The following is a 20,163-nucleotide window of genomic DNA, read 5'->3' as shown; positions in this document are numbered from 1 at the left end:
CAGGTTTCTCTTCATTGAGGTTAATATGCATTTCGTTCGGAACGTATAAAGTGTTTGTAATGAAAGATCTCATACGTACAACAACCACCAAGGTATGTAGAAGATATGTGTGTTTCTAGGGGAGAGTGGTATGGGTATGTATCTTACCAACATTAATCCGGTGGCATTATTAGAAGGAGGAAAGCGATTAACATAATTCCTATGTGATATTGTAGACATGAGCATAACTTGGAGGGGCAAGAGCGGGCACTTACCCCCCCAAAATTTTCAGGTTCATGAAAACTTACAAGTTAATGGTAATTTTGTTAACCTCCTAGAAACTGAGTAAAGTAATGGGTAATTTTTATGATTTTGGAAATGTAAAAGTTATTTATGGAAATAGTTATGGATGATATTTCTATGGCCTGAAAACTCTTTGATTCACCCCCCCCCCCAAAGTTAAGCTCCAAGTTTGATTCTGCCCCCCCTCCAAGTTAAGCTCCAAGTTTGATTCTGCACCCCCCAAAGTTAAGCTCCAAATTTGATTCTTCCCTCCCCCCACCAAGTTAAGACCCAAGTTACGCCTATGATTGTATAAACAATGAATTTAATTTTTGGTATAATTTGAATTTTACGAACATTTGATTCTCTTGGTGTTCCTTGTGGCAAAAAACTATTCTGCAGATTTTCAACCATAATGTTATGTAGTGTCCATATTCTCAACTGAAAATTGTTCAAATATCTACCACGACATTCTACAGAACTTTTGGGAAAGTCATTATTTTCGTGAGTAAATTTTGGTTTATAATGTGATAGACATGTTACAACCATCAGCCGAATCATTGAACGACCTTTGCTGACTTAGTACGGGTAATAATGGTAAGCAGTAGCGGCGATTAGGTGCCAAAACTAGGGGGCCAAGTACAGTTTATGTTCCTTGGTAGACAAGCTAACAGGCCATAGTAGCAAAAAGTAAGAGGCAAACTGCCGTACGACCGCTCTAACCGCTTCCACTGATGGTAAGATAAAGAAAACTAGTCACTAGAAAAACAAATAGTTGTTTAAATCAGAACAGTTGCATTCGGGAGTTGAAACCCTTTCTGTTAACTATAAATTTCACACAAATATATTTGCAAACGTGGCTCTTCCGCTGAAGGGTCGACCTCCGTGACGGAATGTTTATAGCAGAGCGCAACGATTCCAGGGGTTCCGGGTTCGAATCCTGGTCTGGGCATGGGTGCTCTTCGTGGTTGTCTCTTCAGTAATTGCATCATACCTCTCACCCTCATTATCGCGATTAGCCAAAAGTGGCAGAAAAGCGACGTAAAATAGCCTAGTTCAATCAGTCTACAACTTAGATGTGGAAGTCAGAATTATTATTGAAGTATACAAAATATCACTCTTTTGATTCTACTCTGATATCTAGGCAATATTAAACCATACATTGAGAGAAATCTTACATTAATTATAGTGAAATAAGTTGAATAAATTTCATAAAATAATAAAAGAAATAGCATTTTCTTTAGATTCATAAAAGCTACGCTTGAATTAGTCAGATAAAATATAAAAATTTAAGGCAGGTATGAAACCGTTCTTTTGTGAGTCAAGAAAAAAATTAATTTGTTCTTAAACTCGGAATTAAAGCCGATAACTTTCAACCATGCTTGTCTCCTTCAGCCGTTGTTCTTGCATAAACACAAGTAAAAGTCACTTCAAACTCCAAGTTATGAAATTCTCTCTACACTTGGAGTCATTTTATAATATGTGCTTAAAAAAAAGTTGTAAAGAAATTGTGTGAAATGGACTACAACCGACACCTATGAACAAAGTTACAGGTATGGCAACTGGAAGATTTTTCTCTTGCGTTATTGTGTTATGCTTTCCTGGTTTATGGGAATTGAAACAGGTATTTGCTTCACGTTGAGAAAAGAATGACAAGTTTCATATTTCTCTTCACTTTCCTCTAGGATCATAGGACACTAAATTGTTACCCAGATTTTCGTATGCTGTTACTAATTACAATTTCACTCCGAGTTTTACTGATTCTCAATTAAGACTGTAAAGACTTATTTCTTAAAAACTTAAATTTATACGCCATTCTTAAATATGGCGGCGGATTTAACAACATGGTGATTGCCGGGGACTTTTGATGTGTTGTTATAAATGCTATAAAGAAGTTATCTACCAAATTTCAGCTTGTTACGAATTAGTTTCTTTATTTCGAGAAAATTCGTCTAATTTGATTGCCCTAATATCCTACAACAACTTCTCGCAGGTGCAAGCACTTTAGTTTGTTCAGGAGTTCAGGACAGTGCATAACTTTTGTGTATATAGTGTATTATAATACCTCATTACAGAAAGTACTTGTGTATTCTTTACACTATGCAAGAAGATTGTAGCGAATTCAGCCCCATGCTTACATAGTTCACACCAGACAAATTACAGCAATCATCACACAGACTCATTATCACGTAACGAGTATTAACTACATAATTTGTCATAATTTGTTAATTTATATTATAGTGAATCTTAGTAAAAATATTGCGATGACACTCTTCTTGAAGTTTTTGTTTAGCATTGGTTTTAAACAACTTCAATAAGTTATGACCAGCGAAGAAAAGAAGCATTATCTTCAATCAACCTTACCGTTTGTTAACATTACTTGATTTTTCTATGTCAAACCTAAGCTTTTCTTATTAACATCTTCATTTTTTTGTAATTTTTTATATTTCATGCTCCTTTATGTAGCTTTTACCTCATTAGTCTACTCGCCATGGTTAGGATGATTGATGAATTGATGGAACTGATTTATTGATTTGCTTTATTTTACTTCGCCTTTTGTGCCACTTTGGCTAAGTTGTGAAGATGGGGATGAGTGACGATAAGATGAAATTGGTACACTCACAAATATCCATGCCCAGGCCGGGATTCGAACCCGGGACCCCTGGTGTGTTAGCGCAATATACTGACCATTCCGCCACGGAATTTGAATTTTGAATTTGAATTTAAAATTTTGGGAGCGTCAGCACTTAGGCTATTTTGCTCCCGTCACATTACACGGGGGCCAGCCCCTTACCATTACAAAGAACAACTCGAACGTTGCATAATTAAAAATCTTAAAATGTTCTGACTTCTGTTAAAAGCTGAGGCTGTAAAGGGGCAATCAGCACACATAAGGACAAAAGAACAGGACAATACAAACAAAATTATACTGGCCATGGGGCCAGTCGCCAGAGCCTCGTTAGTCTTCAGTCCAGGGTGCACTAACGTGGAAGTGAGGTTGACATTTGGGTGTACTACGTGGAAGGTCACCCCTTACACCCCATTCCGCCACGGGAGCCGGCTTATTCGTACAATGAAATGAACAATGAAATAATGATCACAATTTAAAAGTTTCAAGTGGAATTTTGTCTTAATATAATATGAATTTATGCATTAATTCAAATATTCAGTATCACATCTTTATATTCCTAGGTTCCTTCTGGTCTACTGGAATGCGGTAAGGATTGTCTCCTTCAATATCCTTAGTTGGTTTTCTTAACAATATTAGCTCAAATTAACTGAGATAGTATCACAAAACGAAATGTTAGTAATTTATATCTTAATTTAAGTACCATATACAATATTGAAGCCATTTTAGAAATACTGAAAGTAGGCCAATATACATATATGAGGTCTAGGGCTCCTGGCCTCCAATGAAAAAGAGCCTTCACTGGGGAAAAATGCTTTGAAAATGTCCAAAAATTGATATTTCAAATATGGTAAAGATATTTAAAAATATGACCAACCATCTATCTAAAAAAGTTAAACGAACTGGAACGCTCCGTTTCCATATCTGACGAGACGCTCCGGTCCATTTTGAAGTGGGTTGGAAATTGTGTGGTATCATGTTTAATGGCAGTCGAGAAATAACTAACTTTTGCGAGAGAAAGTAAGGATAGATTACCGTAAAGAGGCAACAGAGAGAGGAAAAGAAGAACAAACATAAGGAAGAGAAAAACAGTGATAGAGATTAAGGAACTTGGTGTAACAATGAGAAGGAAGGGAGAAGTGGAAGAAATGATAAAAACAGACAAAATGATGAAGAGAACAGTAGAAAAAGAGGGGGAAAGGAAGAAGATAGAGGAAAACAGAAGTAAAAGGGAGACAAATAAAAAAAATCAACAGAATGAGAAATACTTATATGCGTATGTGTATGTGTGTGTGTGTGTAAGTCGAGTGAATAAAATAAAGGGAAAGAAGACATAGAAATAGCGAGAGCGAAGACATGGCAAAAGAAAAATCGAAAAGGAGAAAAGAGCAAATGAGCAAGGGAAAAATATAAGAGCCGGGGGAGGACGTATAACATTTGGGACCCTAGGCTATCCTTTGCTCCCTGCCGACGTTATTATTATTATTATTACTAACAGTTTTGTTATCATGGTACTTCACTTCCACCACAGACAAATGCATTAGGTACTCTGTGCTTCCACTAATTTCATGCTCTGTATAACAGTTGTAAAGTTTAAAATATAGACACATCTGATTAAAAACTATTCATTAAATTTCGTTTGGGTTTATAAGCTCCACTTCCACTACGCATCTCGCCACACAACACCAATACCAGCCAAGCACCAAAGGGAAAGAGACCGTCACTACATTACGGCAGCCACACTGGCCGCGAACTGAGAAACAAGGATGTTGATATGAACTGTCAATATCCCTCCACTTGATTTGCAATTATTGGCTTTCAAAACGTTTACATTCATTTCTTCGAGAAACAATTGTTTATATTCGTGCACTGTTAAGTGACCTATGAAAATAGGTTAGGTTATGATGCAAGAAGTTAACTGAAGTCTAGAAACTTCATCCATCTACCTTCTTTCATAAATGAAACAAGTAAAAGAACCTGAGATGTTGTTTTGTTTTGCTATTGTCACTTCGGCGCCTCATTTTTCTGCGACTCATAGTGGCAAATCCCTCCCTGTAGTAAGACAGAAAAACGAAAATACAAATTTAAACAGAAAGGAGGAAAAGCCGTACAAATTAAATAAAGGAATAACAAGCATTTAATCTTTCCTTCCTTCCCGTTTATCCCCTAGAGCAGGGGTTCCCAAACTTTTTCGTTCCACGGCACCCAAATGAGAATGTAGGCATATCCAACACTTGCTCAGTTAGTGTGGCTAAGTTGCTTGGCTTAAGTCAAAATATAAACACATATTTCAAAATCAGAAACACTTTAAATGTAAAAAGTACTAAATAAGCACTTATTTGGAACATTCACATCATTGATTGAATATATTGCAATATTTCGCGGCGCCCCTGTAAGCCAGCCACGACGCCCCAGTTCGTCTGGGCGCACACTTTGTGAACCACCGCTGTATACCCTTTCTGTGCAATTGGAAATGCAAACACTATGAAAATGACGATCACGCAGCCAATTCTTTTTCTATTGTCAAAGATAGATAGCCCAGCTACTGTCATTTGTTTCCTTGTTCAGAGTGTGGCGATATCAGCGCCCGAAGGATCGTGGGAGGGAAGCCGGCCAAACTGAACCAGTTCCCGTGGATGGCCTTCCTGCGATACAAGGAGAACCTCATCTGCGGGGGATCCGTCATCAACGACAAGTACATCCTCACGGCCGGCCACTGCCTCGCCGAGTAAGTAACCCTTTCAGCTCTTCATCTTCTAAGTTTCCTCATCAGTATCTTTGGTACTTCATTCTTTGCTCTCATGTCACCTAGTCTTGATTCTATAGTTTTAAGCCCACAATCAGACGCGGATTGCAAGATTTTTGGATATATTGAAATGTTCTGTCTTTTACCACCAAGTTTAACAGGCTCAACAATATTTTTAAAATTTCATTATATCTGCTTTATGCTCACGATAGGCTAATCGAACTGGCCCCAGAGCCGCTCCGTGCAGGAACATTACTCAAAATATTCCCACCAGAAATAACTCGCTCCGGAAATCGAACCATGATCTCGGGTGTGACAGTCAGACACTCTACCGACCGGACCACCGTGACTCTCATAGTCTCACCAAATCAAGACACTGACAATTATATTTCTTCGATTTCAGATTCAGTGAAGACGAAGTTGACGTCATTCTTGCAGTGCACGATCTCCGCTACAAAACGAGCAACAAAACGACGCCCGTTTTGAAGCCTCAGAAATTCATCATCCACAAAAGCTTCGAGAGAAGGTCAGATCACGATGTTCATGACATTGCCTTGATAAAGCTCAAGGATGCGATCAGATTCTCCAGGAGGATCCTACCCATCTGCCTCCCGCCAGTAGGTGAGTCTTCTTACCTAAATGTACCACGTTTAGGTTCAGGCGATTTTTTTAAAGAGACACTTTTCACAGAATGTGAAAGTTTGGACTTTTGTTTATTTTACATTTAATCCAATCTCTCAGAGATATTTTCTTTATCCGTCTTCAGAAATTCGATTTTAATTAATATGCGTCGTGATGTGTATAATATATAGATGACGCTGGATTCGGTTTCGGCGGAACTTTGACGCTGGTGTACACTCATAGGCGTAGGGGCTAAGTCCCCACAGAAGCAGAAATTAGGATAATAATTAAGGAAAGAGAAATTGCACAATTATTAGAAAATTTATGATGACCCCAGCGCAAGTACTTTCGAATTTTCTTCTGGCTTCGAAAATCCGCTACGATATTCCAAAATCTGAGAAATTACATTTGCTTGGAATTCTTTCTATAACATTCACGTGGATCTACAACTGGTTTTCTTTCGCTGTTGCCTAGATATCCGAAATAGTATGAAAGATTACTATCGTGGCTACGCAACTCTAATAAACTAATGATAATATCTAGGCAACAGCGAAAGAAAACCACCTAAAGATGCCCGTGATTGGCTATTCTTCATATCTTGCATTATCATAGCGGTTTCTTGAAAGGAGAGGAATATTCGAACACAGTCTCCCTGACATCGGTCAAAGGTCCAGCCAATCCTTGAGGAAAGAAGTTCAAATTACTTTTGATACAGAATGCAACCGAAGGTAGGTTCAGGTTGCGATATGTAGGGAGGAAAGTGAATTTCCACATCATTCCATTCTGTGGTTATGAATGACATCATCCCAACCAGGGATAATGATATTCCACCCATTGAGTATGTAAATTTTATTATTATATTAATTAATAATGTATCATACTATCGACCATTGAATAATGGCGATATGTTTATGCCATTTAACAGCATATAATTTACATAATAACGATTGAACATTAATAAAAGTGACACTCAACATAAACACAATCCCATTTCCCAGGTGGGGCCTCCCCGATGGCGCAGTGGTAGCGTCGTCGCCTTGTAATCAAGGAGACCCGGGTTCGATACTCGGTGGAGGTACAAGTGGTTCTGATCCCACTTTAAACTGTTGGTCCAGTCCCGATTAGCCTTACTGTGCATAAAAAGTGGACTTAAAACAACAAATCAATCAATCAATCAAACCATTTCCCAGGTAGAATGCCCGTCATGATTTCTACGCCACTGCAGAAAACGGTAGAATAAGCAACACATTGTAACTAAGTGTGGGCGGTCGGACTGGCGAGGATCTACTCTGTGTTTCAGGGGTAACTGAATGCAACCAACTTTTATACGGAAATCGGATAATTTTCTGTCCGGATGAGCCCACAGAATATATATTTTCAGCCACTGAACAGATTTGTGTACAGTAAAGAAAATGACACGAATTGAATGAAAAGACAAATTTACAAATAACCACAGTATATCAAATATAAATATCAAAATGTATGTTAAACAAGTATAAAAAACATGTTTAAAGCACTGTTTTAAAAGTTTTAAACGTGTAAAAGAAGCATATTAGTGTGCTTTAAACGTTTTGCACAAGTTCCTTTAAACCCTCTTGTTTCAAGCATACCAACCCTGTCTGCAACGGATTCTCAAGAGTCCGTTACGGTGCTTTTAGCAGTCGAGCAGAATCTAGACTACACCATACAATGCAATCCCTGCTTTCAGATTACGATCCGTCGAACAAGTTGGCCGTCATAGCAGGTTGGGGCAAGATCGCAGACGACGACGAGACCTCGTACGTCCTCCTGAAGGCGATGGTGAAGACCATGTCGTGGCAGGACTGCCTCATCAACTCCAGCTACACCAGCGAGGACCTCCTCAGCGACAACTTCTGCGCCCTCAGGAGAGGCGTTGACGCATGCTCGGTAATAAAACAATCACTTCTATTTTCTTAGGGTGTAAAAATAACAGTTGTGCGAGAGGCATATTGAGCAGGCAAGACACTGGAGTTCGATAACCAAAGTCATTTCATTGTCACGGGCATCAAGTTCATGAATAAGATTTCCTAGGTAATGCTGCAAGTTTCCAGCTGCCTGAACGCAGACTGTTGTCACGCAAGAACTGAAGCCACGATATCTAAGTCGTGTCGGCCTCCGTGGCAGAATGGTCAGCGCAGATGTCCCGGGTTCGAATCCCGGCTAGGACATGAATGTTTGTGAGCAAAATTAAGAATATCGTAAAAATTGATAAGTGGACCACAGCGTAGGGGTATTCATTAAAAACAAGAAAAACAGTCGTTAGGGCGTCTGACTACCATGCGATAGACCAAGGTTCAATCCCTGGCGGGGAAGAACCGGGATCTTTTCCACCTTTTCGAGCGGCTCAGGCGCCCACCCAGTGTCGTCTAAAGTGAGCACCTGGAGGAAACTCTGGGGGGTAAAGGCGGCCAGGGGCGTGGTGCTGATCACATCACACCCCCACCTTCGGCTGTGATCAAGAAAGCGTGAGGCCCTAACTCCACACTCCCTATACGCCTTCATGGCACGGGGCATAGAACAGGGGAGTACTTACCTTTTACTTTCATTTTCACATAAGAATTGACAAATTGTAGCAAGATTATCTTGTTAAGGAAAATTTTATATGAATAAGACATGTTGAACAGATAACAGAATACTCCATTTATTACCAAAAATCCGCACGATCGTATTTCTGTTAGTTACAAGATTAGAGATTTCGACCTTCAAACATTTGCATCCAACGGCGGAATTTAACACATATTACAAGAGTAAAAGGAATTTCTTGCTATTGAAAGAAAAAGTAGTCCTATCTTAACATATGTACATAAACATAAGGAACTATAACTCCATTAATTCAAGGTTTTCCATTAGTTAGTTAAAAATAGTAAAGTCAAAATACATACTTCGTTACACCCGATTGAATTATCACAAACATTCGGCAATATGAAAAATTATAAAGTCAATTCAACCATTACTGTAAAAACAGTAATAAAAGAAGACAACATTTGCCATATTACATATTAAGTTCAAAGAGTTGAGAGTTCGCGTGCTTCTTTTCATTATGTTCTTAGTAACCAAAAAAATTAAGGTAAGTCTGTAAATGTACTATCTATATAGAAATTTGTTAATGATCTTATTCATAAAATTACTTTTAGCTTTCTTTTAGAGTCACTCTTTTCAACCTCTTTACAGGGAGACAGCGGCGGTCCAATAATGAATATGTTGCCTCGTTCATTAAAGAAGATGCAACAAATTGGTAATTATATTAATTTTACTAGAATGCACACACATATACACATACACGTAGACCTTGCCCTAAGGAGATACAACTCGGGAAATCGCCCGAGGTCCTTCGCTTCCGGGTCCCGCGCCAAATGAAAATAATTGTTTGTGTAGGGTTTGTAGAACGTTGGTGCTCCCAGTTAAGCAACTAATGTGAGGTTTTCTGACTTCATGGATTGTCTTCGCATACTTCAAAATATCCCAAATTACTGAAACATATTATAAACAAAGTTAGTACATAAAATAGTGTTCAAATATTCCAACCAATAATTGTTAATATGCACTATTCGTTAGTGAAAATATTATTTTACACGAAAGAATGAAAAGCATACGTAAGAGCTTTTGTGCACAGCTAGACTAATTAGGACTGGATCTACAGTTTAAAGCAGGGTTGTTAAAGGTCGAGCAATCCATAAATTCTAATGGGTTCTATTGGGTTTCGCTGCAGGACCGGAACCTTTTTTCTCGCACAAATTAAATTCGGTCCAAGTTGCGTATTGTTTCATTGAAAAAAGGTTCCTGGACCGTATTTAAATTGATCTGGTAAAAAGGTTCCTGGACCGAATTGAAATACCTTACAGATAAAAAGGTTCTTTACGGTCCAGAACCCACTTACGCTTGCTGATTTTCTCTCCTGGACCGGAATTGAATTTATTTAAAATCCCTGGACCTTTAACAACCCTGGATTAAAGTGAAATCCGAATCACTACGGGTGTCGAACCCGGAATCATTGATTTCAAGGAGAAGGCGTTACCACTACTTCACGGGACGGGAGATGCGCTAGAAACAAAAGAGAATACGATAGATAATTTTGTTGGATATGATTAAAAATTGCCACTTTGAGACACAAGATAATAGTTTGATATTGAACACTGTTTAGTAATTAATTATAATGAACGTCGTACCAGTAGCACATCGAAAAGGAAAAGAAACGGCAATTTAGAAACTTTTATTAGCCTCCCATAATTCTCGCTTTTAACCTTCAACGTGTTGTGTTTATTGCCCTTCCGACTTTTTCAGATGACTGAAAAAATTTGGTTACTGACCCCGCACGTGCCCTGTATACACACAAAACACCACACACACACGTGATATATACTGGCCAAAAAAGTTTTGCATATTGTAAGTTTTTCATATCCCGCATCACTGGCGCCACAAATCTCCATACCTTTGAAGTTCACACATCAACCGAAGGACAATTCAACACGCAAAAGAGCAGATACGTGTCTGTAGCCAGGTTTCAAAGGATGTTTCACGCTTCAACCATGTGATTCACCCACCGATTCTCTCACAGTTCGTAAGAAGTGGGAGTGTAAAGCACTGGACGTCTCAAGGAAGGTTGTAATGGTTGTCAAGGTGTGAGTTTACATTTTAGAAATGCCACGAAACACACTTTCGGCAGTGGATAGAATCAGAATAGTGACTCTACTACAGGAAGGTATGAAGCAAGTGGACTTAGTACATCGGGTAGGCTGTAATCAAAGTGACGTTTCTAGAGTGTGGAAGAAATTCCAGGAGACCACGCAAAACAGCGGCTGCACAAAACAGGCATATCCGTATTTCTGCGCGCAGACGTCCTACGTCCACAGCAAGCGAACTCCAGAAGGAGCTCCGTGAGACCTCAGGGATCATGGTGTCCACCCAAACGATGCGAAACCGACTGTACTATAAAGGGATTCATGCCCGTCGATCTTTGAAGGTTCCCGACTCACTGCACGACATAGGGAACTACGCGTAAGATGGGCGAGACAACATGAAAAGTGGACCCGGGAAGAGTGGTCACAAACACTGTTTACAGATGAAGTACGGGTTGGTCTGCACCCCGACGACAAACACTATACGTGTCTGGAGAGCAAATGGGCAGCGGTTCAATGAATCGTTCATGTGGAACGCTTCCAGCAACAGGGTGGTTCAGTACTGTTCTGGGCAGGAATCATGTTCGGTCGTCGGACGCCATTAGTTCACATACAGGGTACTATGGATGCACAAACATACGAGAACATGTTCTTCGACCCGTCGTTAGGTCATTTGCGCGGGATGTTGATGCAGGATTCACGTTGGTGGACGATAATACACGTCCTCACCGTGCCCGTTGAGTGGACCTTTTCCTTCGAAGGCATGCAATCAGTCGGATGGACTGGCCAGCAGTCTCCCCCGATATCAATTGTACCGAACATGTCTGGCACCTTCTGAAACGTGCCATTGCAAACCACCCTCACCCACCACAAACCCTGCGTGAACTGATACATGCTGCCATTCAGGAATGGGACAATCTTCCACAACATGCATTGGATAACCTGGTTTTCAGCATGCCCCGTCGTGTTCGAGAATGTCTAAGTGTTCGTAAAAGCCACACACGTTACTGAATAGACGGTGAGGGGTTTCTGATAGGTTCACTCACCTTGGTAATTGGTGATCTTTTTGTTGCATCTTACTTTGGTTAGTAAAGCAACTTTGTTTCTTTTGTTTCTTTGGTTATATCTTTCAGAATTTTCTTTAACTATGTTTTGTATTTTGTATTTTAATTGCCCTAGTCGGAGGTATCGACATGTGTGGCTTCTCTGATGCAGGAAATAAAAATTTTGTTATATGCAAAACTTTTTTTGACCAGTATATGTTGTGTATTACAGTATCTGTAAAATACTTATATAAATTAAATAGATGAAATAGCAAGCCAGTGAAATGTCTATGTTTCCGTTAGGACTCGAACCCACACCTTCAGAGGAAATATCGGGAGTTGAGAGCTGAAACATTTGGCCACCGAGGCGACGAGACGTGCAGACGAATGCAGGAAACAGCTACTTCGAAGGGGGTGGTGGTATAACCGCGAAAGAGATGAAGCGCGAAACCTAATACAGGATTAAACGCGAAAGGTCTAAACGCGAAGGAATTAGCGCGAAATAAAATAAGCCAGAAATGAATAACAGCGAAACAGATTAAGCGCGAAACCAAAACTTGAAATCCGGAATAAGCGCAAAAGGAACAACAACAATTTTCAACATGTTCTGCTTATTGCTCTCAGGTAAAATGACCATTTTAGGAAATTTAAATATGTAAGTTATCCTTTCAAATGCATGTAAAATTCACGAAAACAAAAGGGAAGTAGCATGAAGAAACCTCAGAAATGATAAAAATGGCCAAAACTGGTGAGAAATGACCTAAAAGCAAAAACAATCTGAAAAATGCAAAAATATGCAAAAATGTTTTATGATTTTAATAGAAGATAAACAGACTATTATAAGGTTCAAAGTAGGGATGTGCCGAAGCCGATTACAGATGTATGAAAATCGGCCGAAATTGACACATCGGCATCGGTATCGGAATCTGTAAAAATCCGATATTTAAACCGGTACAGATTATACTAGAGTTTTTACCTTCTAACAAGTTTTATATTCTAGTTTTGTAAGATTTATTGAAAATTTGAGTAGTGTAATTGGATTGTTTCAAAGTCGTACTTAGTAGGTATTGTCTTTTTTTATCAATTGAATATCACTTTTTGACATATTTTGACAATTTTTTGTCGATGTTTTAGCGTTTGACGATTTTTCAGTGCAATTTTTACTGCATCTCATTTTTTTCCTACTCGTACTTGGTAGGTATGCATTTGTAGCCTTTTTTTTATCAATTGAAAATCAGTTTTTGACATATTTTGACAAATTTTTGTCGATGTTTTAGCGTTTAGCGATGTTTTTGTAAAATTTCCTATTTTTCTCTTTTTTCCCACTCGTACTTGGTACGAATGCCACGATCTTACGTGATATAACTTAACCTATTTATTTTTTTTTCGTGCTAAACTACACGAGAGCCTCTACGTGCTTTGACCTATTTTAGAGTAGAACCATAAAGACAGAGCTGCAACCGAAAGTGAGGCTCGAAGTGAGGCTCGGTGAGGCTCGACTTAATAGTTTGCTCTTGTAAGACATAAGCCTTATTTTCTTGCAGTGTTGCCAACATTTTACTCAAAATAAAATCACCAAAGTTTTTTTCTTGGTCTAACCTATGTTATTGAACTGCGTCGTCACGTCCAAACCTGCATGACTTCCGAACACTATTGGTTTTATTCATACTTTTTCTCACATATAGGTGTACACGATGAATCACCAAACAGATTTTTCCTAAGTCTTACAGTTTCCAAGATAACCCCACTTCCGGTCGCTATTTTGGATTTCCGAACATAGGTTCTATTCATATTTTACTTACATATAGGCGTACGTGACGAATCCGCAAACAGATTTTTTCTAAGTTTTACCGTTTCAAAGATAACCCCACTTCCGGTCGCCATTTTGGATTTCCGAGCATAGGTTTTATTCATATTTTACTTACATATAGGCGTACATGACGAATCCGCAAACAGATTTTTCCTAAGTCTTACCGTTTCAAAGATAACCCCACTTCCGGTCGCCATTTTGGATTTCCAAGCATAGGTTCTATTCATATTTTACTTACATATAGGCGTACATGACGAATCAGTAAAAAGATTTTTCCTAAGTCTCACCGTTTCCAAGATAACTAGTAGTGCAGATTAGCCGGTTCACAAACCTCTTGTGAGGAGCTGAGTGAGGAGCTCGCCTGGGGCTCGCCAAACCTCAAAAACTCACTTTCTCTCCACGTTCCGCGCCTCATTTATTGCGCTGACGATGTTTCACAGCGTAGAAAACAGCACCAAAACATCAAAAACTCATTTTGATTATTTGGAGCTCACCAAAACCTCAAAAACTTATTTTTATTAATTGAGGTTCACCAAACCTCAAAAACTCTCATTTTCTCTCTATGTTCAGCGCCTTATTTATTGTGCTGACACAACGTGATGAGTAAATAATGCAGTCTCTTATTCTTGAAGGATGAATGCACCTTATCGTAATTTTCCAAGCCCGGTCAAATGTTTGTATATCGTGACCTTTGTAAACCTCTCTCTCGGGAACGATGTGCCACACACACACGCGCCCGCGTGCCTATATTGTGACGCAAACAAACAAACAAATAATATTTTTTTTAAGATTCTTGGCCCCTAACCCCACTTCCGGTCGCCATTTTGGATTTCCGAGCATAGGTTCTATTCATATTTTACTTACATATAGGCGTACGTGATGAATCAGCAAACAGATTTTTCCTAAGTTTTACTGTTTCCAAGATAACCCCACTTCCGGTCGCCATTTTGGATTTCCGATCATAGCTTCTATTCATATTTTTTCTCACATATAGGTGTACACGATGAATCCCCAAACAGATTTTTCCTAAGTCTTACCGTTTCCAAGATAACCCCACTTCCGGTCGCTATATTGAATTTCCGAACATAGGTTCTATTCATATTTTACTTACATATAGGCGTTCGTGGTGAATCAGCAAACAGATTTTTCCTAAGTCTTACTGTTTCTAAGATAATCCTACTTCCGGTCGCCATTTTGGATTTCCGAACATAGGTTCTATTCACATTTTACTCACGTATAGGCGTACGTGATGAATCCGCAAACAGATTTTTCCTAAGTCATGAATTGGAGGGTTCTATGGCAACTTATATTAATTCTCGTAAGAGAACAGAAAACACAAAAAAAAAAAAAAAAACAATACTGTGGTCACTACAACAAATAGTCTTCTTCAACCTCTATCCAACAAACCAAAAAAAAAAATCATCATCCTAACTAGAACCATGTAACTAACATTGTGATGACTCATATTAAATACCTCTTAATTGTATTACTTATAAGGGTATACTATTGCACAACGTTTTTGCAACAAGTTATTACGTAACATTGTGATGACTCATATCTAATGTTCTTCGTTGTATTAACTATAAGGGAGTAAACTATTACACAACATGTTGCAACAAGTTATGACGTAATGTGATGAGTCATATCTAACGTGGCGTCTTCTGATTGGTTAATTATTACAGGTGTTTTCAATACGGTCCGCGCTTTTATTATATAAGACGGCATACACTGCAGATCAGTCAGTCTCGTGAGAGCAGCCGAAGAGTACGGACGTCCTGTTGCAGCGCTCCTCGTTTTTTGTAAAAAAAATAGGTATTTAACTTTCTTTGAAGCTACATACCATCTATTATTTCAAGTTTAAAGGTGTTTCACGTGGTTTTTTATAGTAATTTCGACCAGATTGAATTTTGACGTGATCGTGCATTTTCTATTTCACCTCAAAAAATTCTATATAAATAACATACCTGAAAATTGTATCGCTATATACTAGACTTTTTGATTTCTGTGATTTTCGAAAAAGCAATGGCATCCACCACCAGTTTCAATCGTAAAAATGATAAAACTGAATGTGTTACTTGTGGGAAGCTAATCTCAAGGAACAATTTATCGGTACACAGGGCAAGATGTAGCGAAACAGGTTCGAGAATTAATCGTTCGTCATCTTCTAAGTCTTGTGCTCGATGCGGAAAGATGATCAGCATTACAAATTTAAGTAAACACCTCAAAATTTGCAAACCATCGACCGAACAAGGAACATTGAAAAGAAAAATCGATGATCCAGGAACCGAAGCTTCCACTTCCAAGCAAATTAAATTATCCAATGAACGCAAACCAATTAGATCTGCATTCAACGACTAACTCCAGGATTTTTCAATTAAGTCAGAACCAGGCCGTGACATCCTTAGTTTCTTGGACGAAACGAAAACATCTGTACTAAATATTTTGAAAGATAAACTTGAAAACAACTCTATAAAAGTATATGTTGTTCTGTTTTCCGAATACGAGAAAGTCGATGGCACAACGAGTATTTTTTATCATTGTACAAAAAACCAGACACTTTATTTTGCTGACGTCGAAAATTTGGACAACTTCTATTATAAAGTTTCCAACGAGCTGGTTAAGAAACATGACGATTTCGAGGCTAAAGGGTCGGGATGGTCTCTATGTGGAAGTCCTCACACGTCAACCGTTTACGTGAACCGATTCTCGCCTCTTCGTGCATCCAGCTACGTCCCTCTTCCACCGAACATTCAACACAAGAGGGCTGTGTTAAATATACAGAACAGCGATAACAAGTGTTTTCTCTGGTGTGTGTTGGCTGCACTGCATCCTGTTCATTGCAAAAATAATCCAGAACGGATTTATCATTACAAGCAATACGAGTCCGAATTTGAAAGTGTAATGTCTGACATCGAATACCCGGTGACATTGTCGGATATAACAAAGTTCGAAAATCGTACAGGAAAACGCATCGCTATTAATGTGTATTCCTTCACGTCAGATAAATATCTCGTGCATCCCGTCAGGATAAGCGATATCGACGATGACGATGCTTGTGTAATAAATCTTCTTCTTATTTCCAACGAGGATGTTCATCATTACACGCTAATTCGTTCTCTATCACGTTTGGTCAGAAGTCAAACTACCAAGTATGCAAACAACATCGAAGTTTGCCCGAGATGCCTAACCACGTTCGACGATCGTGACCGACGTGATCATCAAAATCTTCATAGTCGTCAAATTGCTCTGGAGAAACTTGCCGAACATAAAATTTATTGCGGTGACAACAGACCGGCTAGAATGTTGATGCCCGAAACGAACGAAGTCGAAGAATTCAAAATGCACAAGGCATTGTTGGAACATCCCGCAATCATCGTCGCAGATTTCGAGGCGTTCCTCAAACCACTCTCCTATTGCGAACCGGATCCTGAAATTTCCTCCACAACGCCGTACCAGCTTCATCAACCTAATAGTTTCGGCTATGTTGTTGTGCGACGTGATAAAATAAATGAAGCATATATATACCGCGGGCCAAATGTAATCGAACACTTCCTGGAAAAAATGGTGGAGGAGGTTGAGGTAATTGGTAGCGTACTGCTTACATCAAAACCGATGGCACCTTTAACTGAAAATGAACTTCAAAATTACAATTCCACTGAGGTGTGTCCGGTATGTGATCAAAGTTTTACTGATGAGAACAAAAAAATATTCCACCACGATCATTTCAGCGGAAACTACATAGGTGGAATTTGCAACACGTGCAATCTTAAAATCCAGAAACCTAAATTCATCCCCATATTCTTTCACAACGGAAGCGGATATGATTTTCACCACCTGGTGAGACATCTTGGCTACGATCCGAAACGTATAGGTGTCTTGGCCGAGAATGAAGAACGCTACATTAGTCTCAGCAAGCAAGTGTCGATTCCGGGAACGAAAAATACAATCGAGATGCGCTTCCTGGATTCGTATAGATTTCTCTCTGCAAGTCTGGATGCTTTAGCGAACAAACTCACCGACGATCAATTTAAAATAACTGGAGCTAGTTTTCCCAACGTAGACATAGAACTCGTTAGACGTAAAGGGATTTATCCTTACGAATACGTTAGTGATAATTCTAAATTTAACGACGACGCTCTTCCACTTCCAAGAGAATTTTACAGCAGACTCAGAGAGAAAGGAATCACGGACGAAGAATACCAACACGCGCAACTCATGTGGGAGAAATTAGGATGTAGGACACTCGGAGACTACCACGATGCCTACTTAAAATTAGACGTGACGATACTCGCGGATGTTTTTCAAGCGTTCAGGAAAACGGCAACGAATATTTATAAATTAGATCCAGCGTATTTCTACAGTCTACCGGGATTAGCGTGGTCGGCAATGTTATTCCAGACAAAGGTCAAGCTGGAACTGATATCGGACGTTGACATGTTGCTATTTATCGAAAGAGGGATACGAGGTGGAATGGTGCAATGCGTACAGAGACATGCAAAAGCTAATAACGTACACATGAAAGAAGATTACGATTCAAATCGAGCATCGAATTACATCTTCTACTCTGACGTTAATAATCTCTACGGACATGCCATGGTACAGAAACTTCCTTACGGGGGATTCGAATGGTTAGATCCCACTTCGATAGACATTATTCATTTCGACGATAGCGAGTGTGGTTTCTTCGCAGAGGTAGATCTCCAATTCTCCGACCACCTGCACGACACGTTTTCGGATTTGCCTCCGACTCCCGAAATCAAATGTCCACCCGACTCGGTTCAAGACAAGCTTTTGTTAACATTGGACCCTAAACAGAGATACGTCGTCCACTACAAGAATCTCCGGTTTTTGATTGGGAAGGGTGTTCAGATAGTGAATGTTAGACGAATACTAAAGTTTAAACATTCCACGTGGTTAAGACCTTACATAGAAACTAACACACAACATAGAACAGCTGCCACTTCCGATTTAGACAAGGACTTCTTTAAATTAATGAACAATGCGGTGTACGGAAAGACCATGGAGAATGTTAGAAAGCACGTAGACGTGAAATTAATTTCCGATAAGAATAAATGTCGGAAGTGGATAGCCGATCCTAGATTCAAGTCGAGAAAAATTTACAACGAGAATTTGGTACTTTTCAACCTAGATATAAAATTGATGAAATTTAGAAAACCAATTTACGTTGGTGCAACGGTTCTCGACTTGTCGAAACTTTACATGTTCGAATTTCATTACGACGTGATGAAACCCTTCTACAATGATAAGATATCACTTTTGTACACGGACACCGACAGCTTCATTTACAGCATACAAACACCTAACCTATACGAAGACATAAAAAATTCTTCCATGCTCGAGTATTTCGATACTTCTGCGTATTCTCAACCCAACAGATTTGGAATTCCATCTCGTAACAAAAAAGTCCTAGGTAAACTGAAAGATGAATGTAACGGTGATATTATTGTCGAGTTCGCGGGTTTGCGTTCGAAGATGTATGCCATGAGAACAGAGAGTAGCGTCACGAAGAAAGCAAAAGGTGTGGGCAAGAATACGGTGGAGAACAAACTCACCTTCTACGATTACATCGATTGCCTTTACTCACAATCGACGATACTAAGTATAGAACAAAGAATCCAAAGTGTAGACCATGTGATTACAACAAACGAAGTTAGGAAAGTAGCATTAGATCCGCATGACGATAAAAGATGTATTTTGTCTTGTGGAATCCACACGTTGCCTTGGGGACACTATTGTTTAGAAATCAGTAAAAATTGTAGGCAATGCAAATGAAAAAAAAACTTTAACTGTCTCACATACACAATAAATAACTAGCAAGGACAATGAATTTCTTTGGTTTCCGAAAGCAAACAATGGAGACTGTACACCGCACGGTAGATCATGAATTTCTATCTTCCATGTTATCTAAACTCAACGGCCTGTTGATCAATCAATTTTTGGAACGCTGCTCTTCTTGCTGGAACAGTGACGATTTCGGATTCGCGACGATCGACATGACGAGGAAACCCAACGACGGAAAATACAGAAACAAAATCAACGACTTTCTAAACGTTGCAACGTTGTGAGAAACGTTTCTAACATTCTCCATGAAACGTTTCTCACAACGTTGCAACGTTTAGAAAGTCGTTGATTTTGTTTCTGTATTTTCCGTCGTTGGGTTTCCTCGTCATGTCGATCGTCGCGAATCCGAAATCGTCACTGTTCCAGCAAGAAGAGCAGCGTTCCAAAAATTGATTGATCAACAGGCCGTTGAGTTTAGATAACATGGAAGATAGAAATTCATGATCTACCGTGCGGTGTACAGTCTCCATTGTTTGCTTTCGGAAACCAAAGAAATTCATTGTCCTTGCTAGTTATTTATTGTGTATGTGAGACAGTTAAAGTTTTTTTTTCAT

The 20,163-nt window shown here is 39.2% G+C and overlaps 1 protein-coding gene and 1 long non-coding RNA gene across 2 annotated transcripts in view; one reads left to right on the top strand and one right to left on the bottom strand.

The window, feature by feature from the left end:
- The window catches only part of LOC146003333 (uncharacterized), a 399,672-nt gene that overhangs the window by 243,934 nt on the left and 135,575 nt on the right, over positions 1 to 20,163 (bottom strand). The gene's annotated exons all lie outside the window — the stretch shown is intronic.
- Positions 10 to 20,163, top strand: part of LOC146003332 (venom serine protease 34-like) — a 29,167-nt gene continuing 9,013 nt past the window's right edge. Inside the window, exons 1-6 of the mRNA XM_083141612.1 lie at positions 10 to 92; positions 3,454 to 3,478; positions 5,459 to 5,618; positions 6,040 to 6,257; positions 7,966 to 8,165; positions 9,450 to 9,513. Coding sequence (XP_082997738.1) covers positions 60 to 92; positions 3,454 to 3,478; positions 5,459 to 5,618; positions 6,040 to 6,257; positions 7,966 to 8,165; positions 9,450 to 9,513 — 700 coding nt within the window. The 5' untranslated portion in view covers positions 10 to 59. The remainder of the gene's footprint in view (positions 93 to 3,453; positions 3,479 to 5,458; positions 5,619 to 6,039; positions 6,258 to 7,965; positions 8,166 to 9,449; positions 9,514 to 20,163) is intronic.

Source organism: Lepisma saccharinum, chromosome 20 (genome assembly GCF_977018435.1).
Source record: "Lepisma saccharinum chromosome 20, izLepSacc3.1, whole genome shotgun sequence".
In the NCBI taxonomy this organism is placed as follows: domain Eukaryota; kingdom Metazoa; phylum Arthropoda; class Insecta; order Zygentoma; family Lepismatidae; genus Lepisma; species Lepisma saccharinum.
This window is presented reverse-complemented; position numbering and strand designations above follow the sequence as displayed.